Source organism: Loxodonta africana, chromosome 19 (assembly GCF_030014295.1).
Source record: "Loxodonta africana isolate mLoxAfr1 chromosome 19, mLoxAfr1.hap2, whole genome shotgun sequence".
NCBI lineage: Eukaryota > Metazoa > Chordata > Mammalia > Proboscidea > Elephantidae > Loxodonta > Loxodonta africana.
The window spans coordinates 56,388,541-56,406,698 of NC_087360.1; the positions used below are offsets into that span (position 1 = coordinate 56,388,541).

Sequence of the window (18,158 nt, forward strand, 5' to 3'; positions counted from 1 at the left end):
AAAATCTACCAGTGTCTGATGAAATTCTGGAGATACTTAGATAGAATTCATCCACTGTACATAAGGAGTCTATTAAAATCTAGACAGGTGCCAATTCAATAATGAATTGTATCTTAAGGTCATTTTGAAATGGAAAAATTTGAAATTGTGAGATTTTTCTATAAAAACATTTCCACAGCTGATGGTTAGGTTACCAGGCTATTCCATAAATGCTTGTTCTAAGGACATAAACAGTAAATCTGGACCCCATGCCCTACTACAAACGCTTAGAACTCTGAAATCTAGATCTGATGTTCTTTGAACTCTTCCAGTATCACTGAGTCCCTCAACTCTAAGCAAGTTGGGAGTAGCATCAAGGGAGGAGAGGTTAGTGCAAGTCACTGTGGCCGAGGAGCTCCCAATTAGGAAGGAAAAAAAAAAAAAAAAGACTTGGTACCAAAGAGGTAGAGAAGAGGACTCCAACAGAAAGAAGCAGTGATGGCTTAATAGAACTTAAGACCAAGGCCAGGCTCTACGGCAGGGTAAAGTTTAGGTAGAAAAACTAATAAATGCCAGGAATAGCCTTCATGGGAGGTGGCATTGAGGATGTGGGGGCAGAGAGAAAGGTATCCACAGAGAAGACAGTATATGAAGAAGGGAGGACAACAGGCAAAATATATTTAAAGACAGCTGCTAGGTAGAATAATGGCAATCACAGATACTCACAGTGCTTTACTGAGGTTATTACATTATGGGTACTCAACCTCATAGAGGTTTATGGTGTTTTTTGGAGTAGAAACATAAAATTACACAATATGAAGAAATAAAAGCATTCAAATTGTTTACTAAAAAATTCTTTATTTCTACTTCTGAAAATAAACCAAATATTTTACCCACCATTTAAAATCCTAGATTCCTAGACAGCCAATCCAAGAATGAGAAATCCACAATTAATTATCAACATAGTTTATGGATTAAAAAAGAAATAATGAATTACTGTGTCCCATTCTCAAACTAAACTGCATATACATTTTAACATTATCCTATTAGAAAATCTATACTTTATTCCTTAATGTCTTCCATCTGCCTACCAGGCCTTGATTTTAACCCTCATCAAACTTATAACCCAATATAAAAAAAGTAAGTAAATAACGTCCTGCCTGAGACCTCTGATCCCAGAGGATGAACTCATTCTATGTATCCTGAGGACAAGGTAACTGCAGAAGGGCCGGTCTAGGGTAGATATGGCCACTGCTCCAGCAGAAGCACACCCCTGCTCCCTAGACCCACTGCACGTGGTAGGCTCGATCCCACCAACACTGGACAGCACAGAGACCCCAGGTAGAACTGGTAAGTGAAAACCCCAAACCATGATATTAAAACGTGGCTTTTAGTACAACACTGATCAAAACGAATGCTCTGGCTACCACCTCTGACCATGGCCTGAACCTGGCCTGTCACTGTCTTGCCTATCTCTCGTGACTGTACAGTTGTGAATTGGCCAACTGACCATGCTCCTATCTACCTAACTCTCCACTGCAACTCAATTTTATATCTAAAACTGGCTACTACTTCCAGGTGCCAGTCCTGGTGAGAAGCTCCTGTGTGCTCCTGTCCCTGCCAACTGTCTTCAGGCTAGAATGCCAGAATCCTAACAATGATCAAAGCACAAGAGGGAGGGTTGTAGTCAACTGCACGTTTGAACGTTAGTCCAGAATAGGAATGTGCCTGAATTTATTTTAACATGCCAAGTTCATGCCATTTCCAACAAAACACAAAGTTTAAAAAAAAGGGTTTTCAGCTCTTTCCTTATTGATAGCATACAACTTAGTTTCAACATAACAAAGGGATTTAGATAAATTCTAGGGTTTGTTTTAATGGAAATTTATCTGTATGTGTATAAGTTTAATTTGCATACGTATTTCATACATAAACAGGCACTTTATAAATGAAAGGGTTTATGTAGCAGATAGTCATACGGCAGCAATTATATTTATTTAATGTAAGAGAATAGACCACTTGCAGACAAGTAAAAGAAAACTGATACTATTAATAAGTATTAATAATCATTCATATATTTTTTAAGCAGGTACTAAAGGATATCACCATTCTTAACACAAAATATAATGTCTGAATGAATTTCTCCAAAAAATACTGTATGTAATTCAAGATTTGTTTTTTTCTAGTCTCATTAGTGAGGTTTAACTATACTCCAGTGTGTAACTAAAATACCTCCCCAGTCCACATCAGCACCTCAGTTACCTGCTACCATTTCTTCAGTTAAACCTAACTAATGAAAGTCAGCCAACACTACCAAAGATGAAATCTGACTTCCAGGAACATGTCTCATTCATTTCTGATCCTTTCAAAGTGGCACTGAACTTGGAATGGAGTAGGTACACCATGAGTGTTTACTGAATGAGAGAATAAATCAGGAAAAGTACTCCAACTGGTGACACTGAGCTGTGTATTAGAAATGCTTATTAGTACACATTCCATCATTTTATTAGTAAAAAAGTTAGCAGGCCAAAGGCCCATACCAAGACACTTTCAAAACATCATTCCAGAGAGAAAGAAAAAAAAAACCACGTGAACGATTCACAAAGAAGTTATTTCTCCCAAGTTATCTCTCCCCCCATAAAAGCATGAGGAAAAGCTGGTATCAGCACTTCTGAGACAGGTCATGCTGTTGTATCGCTATTGACACAATGGTTAGGAAGGAAAGGAAAATGGTTTATTAGTTCACTCCCCAAGAGGATTTTTCTGACAATACACCCAGTAATGGGAGGCGATGGACTATGAGAAGGTGAAAAGGAGCCAACAATTAAAAACAATTATTTTCCGAACAATTCAACTTCATAGGGGCCATGCTAATAAGTCAAAGCAGACACTGTAACAATATACCAGGCAATCATGATGCAAGAGAAGCATCCAGAATTCTGGATAAAAACTTACCACCTAGGAGGAAAATTTATTGTAAAAATGAATCCAGAGGAAGAAAATAAGAGAAACACATTTTCATATGGTTAGTTTTTATCATGGCTACTATACTTTTTTTTTTTTTTACTATACAGTCAACATACTTCTAAAAGCACGCATTGTAAATAAGGATAAAGAAAACTCTAACACAGTCAACCTGAACATACAGACTTCTAGGTCTTTAGTACAGGTTTTAAAAAACAAAACCAAGATCTAATAGTCACCAAACGCATGATCTTCAAGATGGCACACAGATTTTACTACTATTTACCATTTTCTTCCTCTTATATCAGTAATTTTGCTAATACAGCCAATTGTTAATTATCTACAATTAGCATAACTCAAGATAATATTAAAATGTTCATTTAGTCTCTTCCATCCTAGTTACCAAAAAGAAGTGGGATACTTCTTCTAATCTCCTTACAATTCCTCAAAAGCCATCTGAAGAAGAGACAAGGGCAAACGGCTGAGATCTGTGGCTCTAAACCTGTGGGCAAAAGACTGGGCATCGAGTATGCCAAGTTATGTGAACAAATAAGATAACTCATACTTTTATTTACTACTATGAGGTTTAAAATTATCATGATTACTAAAGCATTATTAAAGCAATGGTAGCTTCATAAAAAGTATTTCTCAGTTTAATAGAAACAAAAAATCTAACAACCTCTACAGAAGGCCAATGTGATCTCCCCACCCTCCACTCTGTCATTGTGCATTTTCTCAATTAACAGGCGCTAAATGCACAACTATTATACATGGAGGTACTCTCAAAATAGCTGATGTGAAAAGGCTTCCTCATAGCCAAAAGTGCTAGAAATCTCTAGCTTGGGTCGGTGTTATACGTAAACAAACATGTTCAAAATTCTCTCTTTCAGCCTGAAAGTTAAAAAACTGGGGAGAAGAGGAGTGAGGAAAAGGAGGGGGCACAGTTGCAACTGTTATCACAAGATGGCAAAGACGAAAATGGTGACAGACGCGCAGGTCAGGACAATCCACTGCTAGGTCATCCCCTTAGAAGCTGGACGAATACAAGGTTCTGATACTTAACACAAGGGTCGGGCTGTGGGGATCCCAACACCCTCATTTCCATACAACAACCCTATTATCCAAGAATGGTCCCTGAAAATTATCTAGATTTTTAGTCTGTGTGAACTCTGGATACAAGCCATGTATGTCTGCAAACTACAAAGTTATTCTAAATTCATCCTTGCTGATTACAAAGGAACTTCCTAGTGGAGTACGTGAAGACAAAGTTAAAATTGACTCTATCACTGTATCTCCTCTTCGCGTTTCTGACGGTGCAGCCCTTTTCTCCTCCAGTGCTCTTACAGCAGACACTGCCCACCTTAACGGTCTTAAACAGCTCCATTTTGCCTTTCTTAAAAAGGGAACAATTTCAAATAAGCAAATTACATGGCCTTTGGACTTTCAGAACAAATTTGGATCAATATCTAATTAGTTCTTTTAACAGAATGTTTTAAATCGTAAGGTAAATTGTATCACAGCAAATCAAGGGATGATCTAAGCTTTTCATGTATACAGACGACTTGATTTTTTTCTCTTCAAAATAAATAGACTTGGGACTATGAAACCATTTTTGTTCTGAGTAAGTATCTATAGTAAACTAAAACATTCTCAATTTCTCTGCTACGAACAGTTTAAATAAATCTTAAGGTTCTACTTTTGTAAAAGGTGAGAATTCATATACAATTATAAATTTAAGAATTCCATCATCTATTTTAAATAGAAAAAGAGAAGGCAATTAGATTAGTTTGATATTTCAACTAATAAAAGGCCAGGTGAGCTGAGCAGTATAGAAAAGACTGAGTTCTTAGACTTATTACTGTATTTAGTCAAAGTACAGTTGACATTCTCAGGTCTAACTTCTATCTTCTTTCATCATTGTGTATCAGTCGTGATACATAACCAACAAACAAAACAAAAGCAAAAGCTGTCTCTGCCATCTAGTGGAGAAAGAAGATATAAAACACACAACACAAAATCAGGCATCTATACTGTATCCAATTATAATTATGCTCTATGTCTTGACGAAGTACAGCCAGAATGCTCCTTAGAAGCAAGGATGGCCAGACTTCCTCTTACGTACTTTGGCTCCGCTATCACGAGAGACCAGTCCCTGGAGAAAGATATCATGCTTGGTAAAATACAGGGTCAGCGAGAAAAAAGGCAGACCCTCAATTACATGGACTGACACAATGGCTGCAACAATGGGCTCAAACATAGAAACGATGGTGAGGATGGGGCACGTGTTTTGTTCTGCTGTGCCTAGGGTCATTATGAGTCGGAACCAACTCAGTGACACCTAACAACAACAACAACAACATGACAGCATTAAAATAAAATGTTATTTCTTTTTCCAAAAGACTTAGGTCAATGTGCCCCCCATGGGAACCATGCAGAGAATGAGAGGGAGGAAGGCAGAGAATAAACATGTGTGGGCACAAAAGCAAAGATAATTTCAAGACATGTTTGGATTTCTGTAAGACAGCTTCACAAAACCTACACTTACATGGCCATGTAGATCGGTGTTAAGAAGCATCATTGCACAGGTGAGACAATGGACTCCATCTAAAAAAAGAGAAAGGGACAGAGAGCTTTAATTCACTATTTCCTACTGGACTAACAGATATTTTTATGATCATTAAAAATTATACATTAAGAACCAATGACAACAAGATACTGGGCTAGATACAATCATGCTCATTCGGGAGGGAATGAAAATGGGTAATGGTAAATTATTAAAAGGACTTCATTACACAAAACTGGGCCCTACTGGTGATAAAGTTGCTCCTACCTCTCTGGAGGACAAGTGGACAGTACATATCTAACACCCTGAGACAGTGTCCTTGGACACAGCAAACCCACTTCTAGGGCTTTACACTAAGGAAATAATTAAGGATCTACACAAAGGACAAGAATATCCAGAGAAGCACTGCTTACGATGGGGGACAGGTAAATGACCTTTCCAAAACACAATTTTGTTATGTGACGTCACTAGAAACTTTGTTCAAGTATTTGTGTTGACATGAAAAAGACATTTCGAAAAAACTTATTATATGGAAAACCATTATGTATAGTTCTACTTAAATGTACATATGCACTAAAAGAGTATACACCAAAATATTAAGAGATCTTTGGGTAGTGATACTATAATTTTTATGTATTTATATATAACACAGGATGTGGGAATGAATGTGAATTATTTAATACTGTAACTTTTTTTTTTAAATTTTCTGGGAGGAAAGTGGTTTGGGAAAGAAGTGAAAGTTAAAGAAAACCAAAATTAGAGTCTTCCACTAAATAATACTTTAGTATTATTTCTCTGACTAAAAATAATACACATGGAAATAGTTGTCTTCTTTCTAGGATACCATGAATCAGACAAAGGTAAAACACTGAAATATTCTATAAAGATTAAAAGTTAAATATTCAGGGGAAAATAAGGTTACCCCAACCAGAAGAACTGTCTCACACTTAAATGGAAACATCAACTTTTACTTCATAAAGATATGAAAAAGCAGAAGAGTTAAGTTTGTTGTTTCCAAACCTACGAATTGGTTCTTCTTACTCGTTCTCTGCCAATCATCGATCCATGTATAGTTGACAATATCAGCTCCACAGATGCAGTAAAAGTCTTATTAACTTAAGCTAAATGGATAGAAAGGCCTGTCAAAATCACTAAGTTTATAAAGATAGCTAACTTTCTCAAGTACGTAAAGGAACTACGGCTATGTTACAGTTTTAGTATAACAGGTGATTTCCATTATCAAAGTCTATAAATGGATGCTACTAAATGCCTAAAAGCATATTCCAGTCCCGTCTTAATTATCACAAATTCTCAAATAATTTAAAATGAATTCCTCAAAGTATTTGGAAAAATCAGCATGGACTCTCAAATATCCTTATGAACAGCCAATTATATGCACAAGTCCATTTCCTTATTGTATTCAGGATCATCAACGACTTCCTTAGATATGAAGAAGTCTTCTAATAAAAACAACCCTCTTCTACCCTTTCTATATCTAGTCAATGCTGAAGGTAAAAGATATAGTGAATAACTGGTGCATATGCAGTTTTTTTTTAAAAAAGGAACCAAGAAAGACAAGTTACCAGTTTAGAGACAGGAATGTGACCTTAATAATCAGAAGGTTAGTTAACTATACCTGTAGCAGGGTACACAGGGTTGCTGTGAGTCCAGATGGACTTGAGAGCACCTAACGACAACAACATAGCCTTGGCGCAGGGGAGCAATCACTTTAGTCAACGTCAATACAATTGTTCCAGTTAATTAGCAATACTTACGCTAAGAGATAATTACTATTTCTTACATATCTAGTCTCCGTGATTTATTTCAAAATTTGTAAGTTCATGAAAGATTCTCTAATAGTAACAGAGTGCGCTTAACTTTAAACAGTGAGTGAAAACTTTATTGTTGGAAATGAAATCAACGGAGAAAAGACTTCTCTGGGTAGGTAAAAGCTTGCTTTGTAATGGAAGAAAGGCCCAGCAATCTGCTTCCATAAAGATTACAGCCAAGAAAACCCTGTGGAGCGGTGCTCTCTAACAGACGGGGTCACCATGAGTTAGGGGCCAATTCAACAGCAGCTAACAACAAGGATAATGAATAAGGTGTTCTTACAGCATTTGAGCCCATGTGGAATAAGGCTTTAGGCAATTTTGCTATTGGTTCTACCTTGTATTTAGTAAATTTAAATTTACAGAATACGTGCCTAGAGATAAGATTAGTTCATTAGTTACTGTTTGTCTCTGAACCAAGCTTAGCTCAAGAGCCAGTTGGTATTTGTCACAAATGAATGGTGACACCTCGCTATATGCTGTGCTAAGGGGAGGCAAGTCTGATCTCTAGATAATCATATTAAGGTTAATGTTTCTCTAACCAAAATACCGTTTGTAAACCCTGACTCCAGATCTGCCATCTGAACCTTGTTGGCCAGGGCTTCAGGTTGGTTTTATAGATCACAAATCGGAATTTTTTTATGATGCTGGTAACCAAAAACCCATTGCCGTGGAGTTGATTCCAACTCATAGCAACCCTATGGGACACATTAGAACTGCCCCATATGGTTTCCAAGGAGCGGCTGGTGAATTCGAACTGCCGACATTTCGGTTAGCAGCTGTAGCTCTTAACTACTACACCACCAGGGTTTCTATGATGTCGGTAAGGGTTTCTATGATGTTGGTAAGGGTAGGAGCATGAAAATCGGAAAGAAAAAATTGTGTGGGGTTTCCTCGGTATTATATGCGAGCCCTCTGGCCAGCCGCTCACTGAATTCTTGCTTACAAAGTCTTTAACCTGCTCTTCCCATCATATTGGAAGACCAACAAATATTTTCTGATTTTTTATAAGATTGAAGGCATTTATGGAGACTTTCCAGTTAAATCTATGAGAGCGTCAATTTAAACAATGCAATTAAATATATTCTGAAATAAGTGTAAAAAAAAATTGAAATGTGTTAGTATGTCAGCTTTGCACCTGGGAAATAAACGTATATTTGGAAACCTTATGCTTCTCTGAATAAAGAAGCTATATATCACTAGTTAATAAATTGTATATCGTTTTCCATATGCCCCTTCAGAAACCAGGTATTTTGTATATAATTGACTTTAGAAAAATTTTGAAGCTGGGGTTTGTCCGTGTAATTTAAGATCAAAGGATAGTATACGTACTGTATTTGCAATTTTCAAGTTGTAATTTCCTATATGTTTATTAAATAAAACATTTTCCCACATGGTTTATTAAAAGCTGAAAAGATTTTTTTTTTAAGTTGCTTTTTTAAAACAGTACCATTAACAAACTCATAAATTAAAAAAAAAATTATTATTATTATTATTTTTTACTCATAGTTCATTAAAATCATACATGAAAGTCAGTGGTCAGAGGTGCTGTAATTAATACCAAACGGAAGCATGAGAGACACACCACAACCTCCAATGAGATTTGTACATCTTTCTAAAACTAACCACAAAGCTTAAGCATACATATATTTTTATCAAGAAGTTTAGAGATCACAGGTGTAGCAAAGAAGAAATAAGAAACTGGGAATTTGCTGATTATAATATACCTTGCACATAATATCTCAGAGTGACAAATTAAGGAAAATATTGTCATACTATGAAATTAAAAGATAAAGATAATTAAAAGAAGAGTAAAGATCATGCAGTCATAGAGTATGTTTTCAAAGAACAGTGATATGAGAAAACGCTCACATGAAAGAAGGAAGGAAATAAAACTCTGTAACGATTCCAGTTTGACATCAAATATTGTATAAATAGACTAGAAGGAAGTACATCAAACTGTTAACAGCTACCTTGATGTAATTAGAACTACACTGATGATTCTCATGTCCTTCTTTAAAATTTTCTACATTTTCCACAATAAACATGTAACATTTATAAAAGAGAAAATAACATTATAAGGAAGGAACCCAAGTATTTCCATCAGATTACCTTGTGAAGTAATGGTATCTGGGTTACAATAAAAATATCTATTGGAGAAGTGAACTAAAACTCTCTCTCGTTCTTGAGTTTCTCCCACAAGAGAAAATGCTTTAAAGAAGTACCTAAAAAAAAAAAAAAAACGGAGAAAAAAGCAATAATTATTCAAAGGGTTATCAAACTCTTTATGTTTGACACTTAAAGTTCATTTATCTAAACATCAGAAACTGATTAATATATTCTACCATTACTTTTTTTTTAAATCATGATACTCAGAAATTCAGTTAAAATTTATATTAACATTTAAATTCAATAAAAATGTAAATATAAAAGATAGGGTAATAATGCTGTGGCCAGTATGTCAAGAAAGCCTTGAGAAGGTAAGCTGATTTCTCCATTATGAGTAAGTGTCAAGTAGCCAATTTTAAAGGTCACACCCAGGGAGGAAAACCAAAGAATACTTCAGATTGAGCCCACAATCCCACAGGCTATGTTTTAAAGCTCTGCATGCATCAGGGTTCTTTTGCCGTGGTTACTTGATTGTAATCTCCACTGGCTCACTGTTACACTTGTATTATAACAACAGATTTTTCTTAACTTCATTTTGCCTATCATCACCACACCACGTTACTAATTTGTTATATGGACAGGAAATTGGGAGATAAAACTACAATTTATTCCTGATGTCATGGAATAAATTAATTTATGTATTAAACTTCTTGGAACAGAAAATATACCCAGAACCACATATCAATTTAATTTCCCCAGCAATCAGCTTCCGTAAAGATTACAGCTTAGAAAACCCTATGGTGCAGTTCTACTCTGTCACAGGGGGTCGCTATGAGTTGGAATCGACACATCGGCACCCAACAACAAGAGGGTCTTCTACTATAAATAAATCCAGATAACCTTCACTTTACAAAGTAGATTCAGTTGAGATGGGAAAAATAATTTAAGATGTTTTAAGAATTCTTACTACTGAAAGAAACCTCCAATAAATCTTATTTCTACACTGAAAAACTACTCTTCTTCCTTATTATAGTTTTATAGTTCGTCAGTTTAAATTACAGTTGTCAAACTTTTATTTTTCATGTCTTTTTTAAATAAACCATCTCAGAAAGCAAAGCAAAAATATGATGCTTTCTCTGCCCATTAGAAAACCTATAACATATGGGTACCCTTTATTTATGGAAAGGGCCACATGGAAAGTCAGTCACTTTTGTACATTCCAATCCAAACATCCTCAATTTCACCTCCTCAGGCCTCAGTTTCCTGATTTGCAAAATAAGAAAGTTATACAGAATTCCTCCAGGCTCTGACATTTTATGAACAGTTTATAAGATCCAGTGCTTAACCTTGGGCTAGTCTCAAAAACTGCAGTACAAAAAAAACGTGGAGTAAAAACTGAGCATCAGTGTGTTTACAACACCTTCATTTGAATAGATCAGCCAAAAGCGGATGTGCCCTCAATCAGTTTCACAGACCCTTTCTGCTGATTACTGTATCAATACGCACTTTCACCCCATTTTAGAGTTAATTCCAAAGTGTCATCTTAAAAGGCGATTTTGCAATTGTAGGTAAATGCTTAGGGAAAAAAGGAAAAAAAAAAACTTAAAATTCTGCAGTATGTAAACTATGCCTTTTTTTTTTTTTTCAAACTGTTCATTCAAAAACCAAATTTCCACATTCTCTTTTTCCTCAAGACTTACTTTGCCATCATTCTTTACATCATTTAGATTTAGGCTTATCAGTAGATACAGAATAGGGGCTCATGTGTAATTTCATGAAAACAATACATTTTTTAGTTTTCTGCTGTGTTGAACATCTATAATGCAAAGTTCACAGAAAGTAACTGTGAGTTTTAAAAATTAATAAAATCTGATTCTAACTTCAGCATGTCATTTTCTCTTCCAAGAATTAATTATTTGGAAGCCAAAGAATAGAAGTAGTGTTTAATCAGACCTGAGAGACTGATCCAGCGTCATTCCTGTAAAGTCAAAAAACTTCAGATATTCTTCTGCGACTAGTTTGCTAAATTCGTTGCTGTAAGAATAGAGAATAGATGTGGTTATTAAAATCAAAATGACTAAAACATACACACACGCCAACAAAAGGATAAACTCAGACACCAGCCTTGGGTCAGAACGTACTTTTTGCCTAGGTGCTTCGCAACATCCGACCGTTTGAATCTGTCTAGTTGATAAAGGCGTTTGGCCAACCTTTTGGCTGCTTCCACGTTGCTGCTGGTACCATTACTGAGACTTTCTGGGGTCTCCTTTTCCAGAATTTCAGTGCTCCCCATTTCAGAACGAGCATCTAGCAGTGTCTTTTTCACCCCAGCATTGCTGTTAAAATTGATAAATAAGAGAGAAAAAAAAGTTTTTCTTGTGTGGCAAAAAGGCAGACACTTACATAATAATCATGATATTTATAGAATCAGCTAAATGAAAACTATTTTTTTTTCATTTTTTTTTGTGCTTTAAGTGAAAGTCTACAAATCAAGTCAGTCTCTCACACAAAAATTTATGTACACCTTGCTATATACTCCTAATTGCTCTCCCCCTAATGAGACAGCACACTTCTTCCCTCCACTCTCTCTTTTCATGTCCATTCGGCCAGCTTCTGACCCCCTCTGCCCTCTCATCTCCCCTCCAGACAGGAGATGCCAACATAGTCTCATGTGTCTACTTGATCCAAGAAGCTCATTCTTCACCAGTATCATTTTCTATCCCACAGTCCAGTCCAATCCCTGTCTGAAGAATTGCCTTTGGGAATGGTTCCTGTCCTGGGCTAACAGAAAGTCTGGGGGCCATGACCACCAGGGGACTTCCAGTCTCAGTCAGACCATTAAGTCTGGTCTTCTTATGACAATTTGGGGTCTGCATCCCACTGCTTTCCTGCTCCCTCAGGGGTTCTGAAAACTATTTTAAATAAGATAATTTTATGCTATTTATTCATAAAAATATTTCCAGTTACTATATTTCAAAGTGGAAACTCTGGTGGCGTAGTGGTTAAATGCTACGGCTGCTAACCAAAGGGTCGGCAGTTCAAATCCGCCAGGCGCTCCTTGGAAACTCTATGGGGCAGTTCTGCTCTGTCCTATAGGGTTGCTATGAGTCGGAATAGACTCGACGGCACTGGGTTTGGTTTTTTTTTTTTTGGTTTATAATTCAAAGTACTAGAGCTAAAAAGAAGTGACCTGTATGTTCACCTAAACATCAGACAAGCAGTTCTCAAACGTTTTGGTTCCAGGATCCCTATCAAACTTTGGATGGCATATACAAGTTTTCCAAAGTTTGAATTTTTGATTAAAAGCTCGAATTTTATCATTAGCAACAAATACTGTCCTTTGTTTTCCTTAAAGTGATACCCTTATTTGCCAAAATAATAAGTCTAAGTAATCACAGTTTGTCAGTCAGTCATGCCTTCAAGGAAAGATGGTGTTCCGTGAAAAAAAGTGGCTAGTTTAGCTCACAACTCAAATAAACTGTGCTTCCCCTAGAGACAGTCATCGTTCTTCAAAAGGAGCAGATGCGCTTTATGTATCTCGCTTCCCATTTCATCACACAGGAAACATGTAAGCAAAGGCTGAGTGAGGTGTAATAAAATTCATCATTTTTATGGCTCCATCAAACACATTTTTAGGTAAAATTGCCTTTGTTTTTACTTTGAGTGCATGGCAGTGGAGGATACTATGATTACTAGGGCAGTCTGGTGCCACTGCCTTGATTTGTGCTAAAGTGCCAGTAGTTTTAGCCATGATTGCTTTTGTACCATCAGCACAAATATCAACACAGTAAAAAAGAAAAAAAAAGTCTTAGTATCATTATAAAATAATTTTGACCTCACAAACCTCCTAAAGGGTACTCTGAAATATTTGGCGGTTCACAAGACCACACGCTAAGAACCTCTAAGGGGTCAAAAACTACAGCCTGTGGCATGTTCTACAGTATTAGATCATTGGCTTGCAACACTGAAACCAATTAAGGCACAATAATTGCCAAATCTTCATTTGAACTTGGTCACAAAACAAAGACCTGTTCGTGATAAAACACTGTACATAAATGGCCTGCTAACATACCACAGACTCCACGCCAGAGGTGGTCAACATTTTTCTGAAAATGTCCAAATAGTAAATAATTGAACCTTGCAGGTCACATAAAGTCTGTCACATAGTCTTTGTTTTTTTGTTCGTTACAACACTTTAAAAATGTAAAAACCATTCTAGGGTAGGCAGAGTTTGGCCCATGAATGACAGGCTGCATGCCCTTGCTCTGTCTTATTAATACTTTAATTTGACCTGAATTTTAAGGACAGTAACCATTTATTACCCAAACCAAGACACTCTTAAGAGGAAAGAGAGATGATAAAATCATTAAATATATAATTGTAATTGTTACAAAGCAAAACAGCATTACCAATGCAAGAAGAAAAAATGTAGATTTACACATGTAATAAATGACAAAAACCACTGTATCAAGAACAAATACATTTTTAAGTGGAACTGCTGGACCTGGATCTAGCTACTTCCATCACATATACTGAACTTTAATTCCCCATTTCCTACTGATACATCAACTAAGCAGTAGCTTCATTATCACCCAGAATATGGCTTGCATTCTCACATAAGCAGCTAGTACACCAAGGAGCCCAGAGAGGCTGCTGATCTAATACTTCTCTAACCACCAACAGACTTGGAAGAGTTAGTTGGCACTATCGGCTCCTCTCCAGGCATAATTTCTCAGCAAGTACATGGCACAACAGGGAGGTAGAAGGGTAGGAGAAAGAAGCTGGTTATCCCAGACTGTCTTTTATATTCACCTTCATGAGAACTCTGCTCACTGTACTTGTGGACTCACCCACTCCCACATTCCCAGATTAAACCATGGAAAAAGCTGGAAACACAAAGTGAGAGCCTATCAAATTCATGCTAGCTGATTGTTCTACTCTGTCCTCTAGGGTCGCTATGAGTCGGAATCAACTCGACAGCAGTGGGTTGGGTTTGGATTTTAACAACTAGTAGTACTTCATAAAAAAAGAAAACAAGTCTGAGTCAAATGCTAAACCAAAGGACAACAGTCATAAACTGACACTGACCCAAGCAAATCAGGATGTAAGGTAACCCTGATTATAAGCCGCCTTAAACAATTTCCCAACAGAAATATCTACCCATTAAAATAGCTTCATTATGATGAAATATTCATGCTAATGCATTTGATTTTTTGTCACCCTAAGCTTTCCTTTATATAGTTCACATTATCAGCCAGTTTTGTGAAATACAAACATCCTATTAAAAAACTGAGTAACTATTACACCAAGCAAACCTATAAACTCACAGAAGAAATTTAAAGGGTAACTCAGAGTTCCTTTGTGTTTTCCCACATAAGAGGTAAAAGTGTAAAATCTTCACTCCAAGAACTATGTCATTTACAATCAAGTAATTATCATAATTACCAAAAAAAATACCTCAGATTGTATTCCTATGCATTCTCTTCCTCTATATAACAGCTGTCATGTAGAAAAAACAAACGTCAAAGAAAGATTTTCTTCTCATTTAAACTGCTACTATTCTCAGGGCAAATCCACAGCATATATTTAATCACTCCACACAAACAATGCAATTACACCACATAAATTGTGCTGCAATGATTTTATTTAAATACAAGAGGTTTATCTTAAGCATATATTAAAAATTTTCAGTGGTTAGACACATTCCTCTCTCTCATGTTTCAAATGTTTTTTGTCTCTTCTTTCTACTGTCTTACCCAGTCCTGCCTATTTCACCTAATACCCTCACATTCACTAGAAGGAGGTAATTTTAAAATTTGTATGTATCAGTCATCTGTGGGTCTTCTTGGAAGAAAACCTCCAGTAACAGGAGAAAATAAAGAAGTAAGAAAAGAGAAACACTTCCATTCCTAGATGGCTCATTCTGCCCAGTTTCATGGCTTAAGAGATGACCTGAACACGTCCACAGATTGCTCCCTTTAAGTGGGAAAGCCTGGCAATACAAAAAAAAATAATACAAGGGCAGTATAAACTCACCAGCACCAACACAGACACAGGCGGCAGTAAGAACCCATCATGGAGTCTGGGGTGCACCTGGGCCATACTGCCTCCTGTAACCTCCCCTTCACAGCATTCTTCGCCGCCAAACTGAAGGGTCTGCTGATCTACTCCGGCTTCCAAAGATCCGACTCCCTCTGAGGTCATATTATTATGACCTCACATTCTCTGCAGAGTGTTTACTGTTGGGGTTTTTGTAATGCTTTTACAGCCCCAATAAAAACAGGAGGCAGAACACAGGGGCCACTGTATATCGAGGGCATAAAAAACAATGGCAGCCCAGCTCTGCTCACGCTTGATAACGCAGACTGGACGACCCCTGACAGTGGGGATAACACCCCATTTTGTTTCCTTGAATACACAAGACATTGTCCATCAGACGCTTTCCACAACATCAGCAGTGGTCTGGATTTTCCCTTCTTTTCTACAGTTCAACTTTATTTTCCCTACTTTTCTTTACCAAATAACTTGACAATCTCATAAGGCAAAATCCCTATTAGTCACTTAAATGTAGAAAAGACTTCTCTGAACGTTTTCCCCGTGCTCTATAAAATGTTTCAGTAGGGCCTATACCTCACACCTCCAAGAAAACGTGGTTATACTCTATCATCTAAAGAGGGACCAGATCATAAAGTCTGATCACCAGACCTTTTCATAACCTTTCTATCATACTCGCATTTAGCAAATAAAAAAAATAGGATGCTTGGTTAAATTTGAATTTCAGGTAAACAATGAATAATTTTTTGATGTATGTTTCAAGAAATATTTGGGACGTACGTACATTAAAAATTATCTGTTATCTGAAATTAAATTTAACTGGACATCCTATGCTTTATCTGGCAGCCCTATCTTCTGAAATGTCTGTCCCCAAACTTTAAAGAATCCTAATAATGGTAGTTCCCTGACTTTTTGGGGGAGGGAGGGGGAGCTTAAGTTTCATTTATTTATGTATTTTTTAATTGTGCTTTAGATGAAGGTTTACAGACAAAGTCAGTTTCTTACTAAATAATTAATACACACAAAGTTTTGCCACACTGGCTGCCAATCCCACATGTCAACACTCTCCCCTTTCTCAATCTTGGGTTCCCCGTTACCAGCTTTCCTGCCCCCTTCTGTCTTCTTGTCCTTGCCCCTGAACCAGTGTGCCCATTTAGCCTTGTTTTATGTGCTTGGCTAATCTTTGGCTCAAGGGTGAACCTCAGGAATGACTTGAGTACTGAGCTAAAACGGTGTCCACGGGCCGTACTCTCGGGGTTTCTCCAGTCTCTGTCAGACCAGTAAGCCTGGTCTTTTTTGTGTGTGTGAGTTAGAATTTTGTTCTACATATTTCCCCAGCTCTGATCAGGGCCTTCTATTACAATCCCTCCCTGTGAGAGCAGTCGGTGGTGGTAGCCAGGCATCATCTAGTTGTGCTAGACGCAGTCTGGTGGAGGCTGTGGTAGTTGTGATCCGTTAGTCCTTTGGACTCTCTTTCCCTCGTGCCTTTCTTTGGTTTCCTTCATTCTCCCTTGCTCCAGGCAGGGTGGGAACAGTGGAGTATCTTGGATGGCCGCTCACAAGCTTTGAAGACCTCAGACACTACTCACCAAAATAGAATGTAGAACACTTTCTTTATAAACTATGTTATGTCAACTGAGCTAGATGCTCCCCGAGACCATGGCCCCCAGCCCCGAGCCCAGTGATTCGTTCCCTCAGGGAGTTTGGATATGTCTAGGTAGCTGCCATGACCTTGCCTTGGTCAAGCTGTGCTGACTTCCTCAGTATTGATACTGTTTTACCCTTCACCAAAGTTGCCACTTATCTATTATCTAGTTAGTGTTTAATCTGTAGCCTCATTCACAATCAGAGTCCTTCTGGTTTTCTTTTTACTTACCTCTGTGATTTTTGTTTTATTCCTGCTATTTTTCTATTGTTTTATTAAGACCTCCTCAGTTAATTATGATTTACCAATTCTTCTCTAATGTCCTCTAAATACAAAAGGGAAACCTTTTTTTCTTCTTCTGTATTTTCACCCTTTATCTCAACCTGCATACTACTATCACAGATGTGATCATATGTCTATGTTGTAAAAAACCCTACACAGGCTCAAAATCCATATTCTCTGGCATGTCATACATGTAAGGCCCTTCCCAAGCCGACCCCAATTTCTCCTCTAGACTTATCCCCACCTATCATTTCCCTAATGCTTAAGTCACACAGAAATATCAGCTGTGATCCCTTCTCTTTCACATTTCCCTTTGACACTCTTATCACCCCCCTCTCAGAGTTCTGCGAACTCCTACCGATCCTACAGAGCCCAGGTGAAATTACAACTTCTCTAAGATCATGCCTCAGCTCCTCTGTGGCACTCTCAGGGTATTTCATACACACCTTTATCAGAGCACTGACTTTCAAAAACCTCATGTCTCACCTACCAAGGTCTTGAATTCTACTGCGTATCCACATCAAGAGTAGGCTGAAGGTACTCAATAGCCAGCTGTTGAAAGAATGTAAAACCTTAGCAATCAGCTGTATCCATTCCTATCATCTTTTAAATAATGACATGTGGCACTAACTTTCTAATTCATTATGACTAGTCCTGGACAGGTCTGGAAAGACTGGTATCTATCAAAGGGTAATATGCCTTATTTCATATTTACTTTGAATCTTAATTGTGG

General features: G+C 37.2%; 1 protein-coding gene across 12 annotated transcripts in view; it reads right to left on the minus strand.

Annotated features, from left to right (window-relative positions):
• The window catches only part of PSD3 (pleckstrin and Sec7 domain containing 3), a 696,342-nt gene that overhangs the window by 264,824 nt on the left and 413,360 nt on the right, over positions 1-18,158 (minus strand). For 11 of the 12 annotated variants that reach the window (XM_064272734.1, XM_064272735.1, XM_023551047.2 and 8 more), the window contains 4 exons: positions 11,586-11,780; positions 11,398-11,478; positions 9,448-9,560; positions 5,489-5,547 (listed from right to left, as the gene is read on the minus strand). In XM_064272734.1, the coding sequence (XP_064128804.1) occupies positions 5,489-5,547; positions 9,448-9,560; positions 11,398-11,478; positions 11,586-11,780 (448 nt within the window). Of the gene's footprint in view, positions 1-5,488; positions 5,548-9,447; positions 9,561-11,397; positions 11,479-11,585; positions 11,781-18,158 lie in introns of those variants that run through there. The other variant, XM_064272741.1, reaches the window with a different exon arrangement.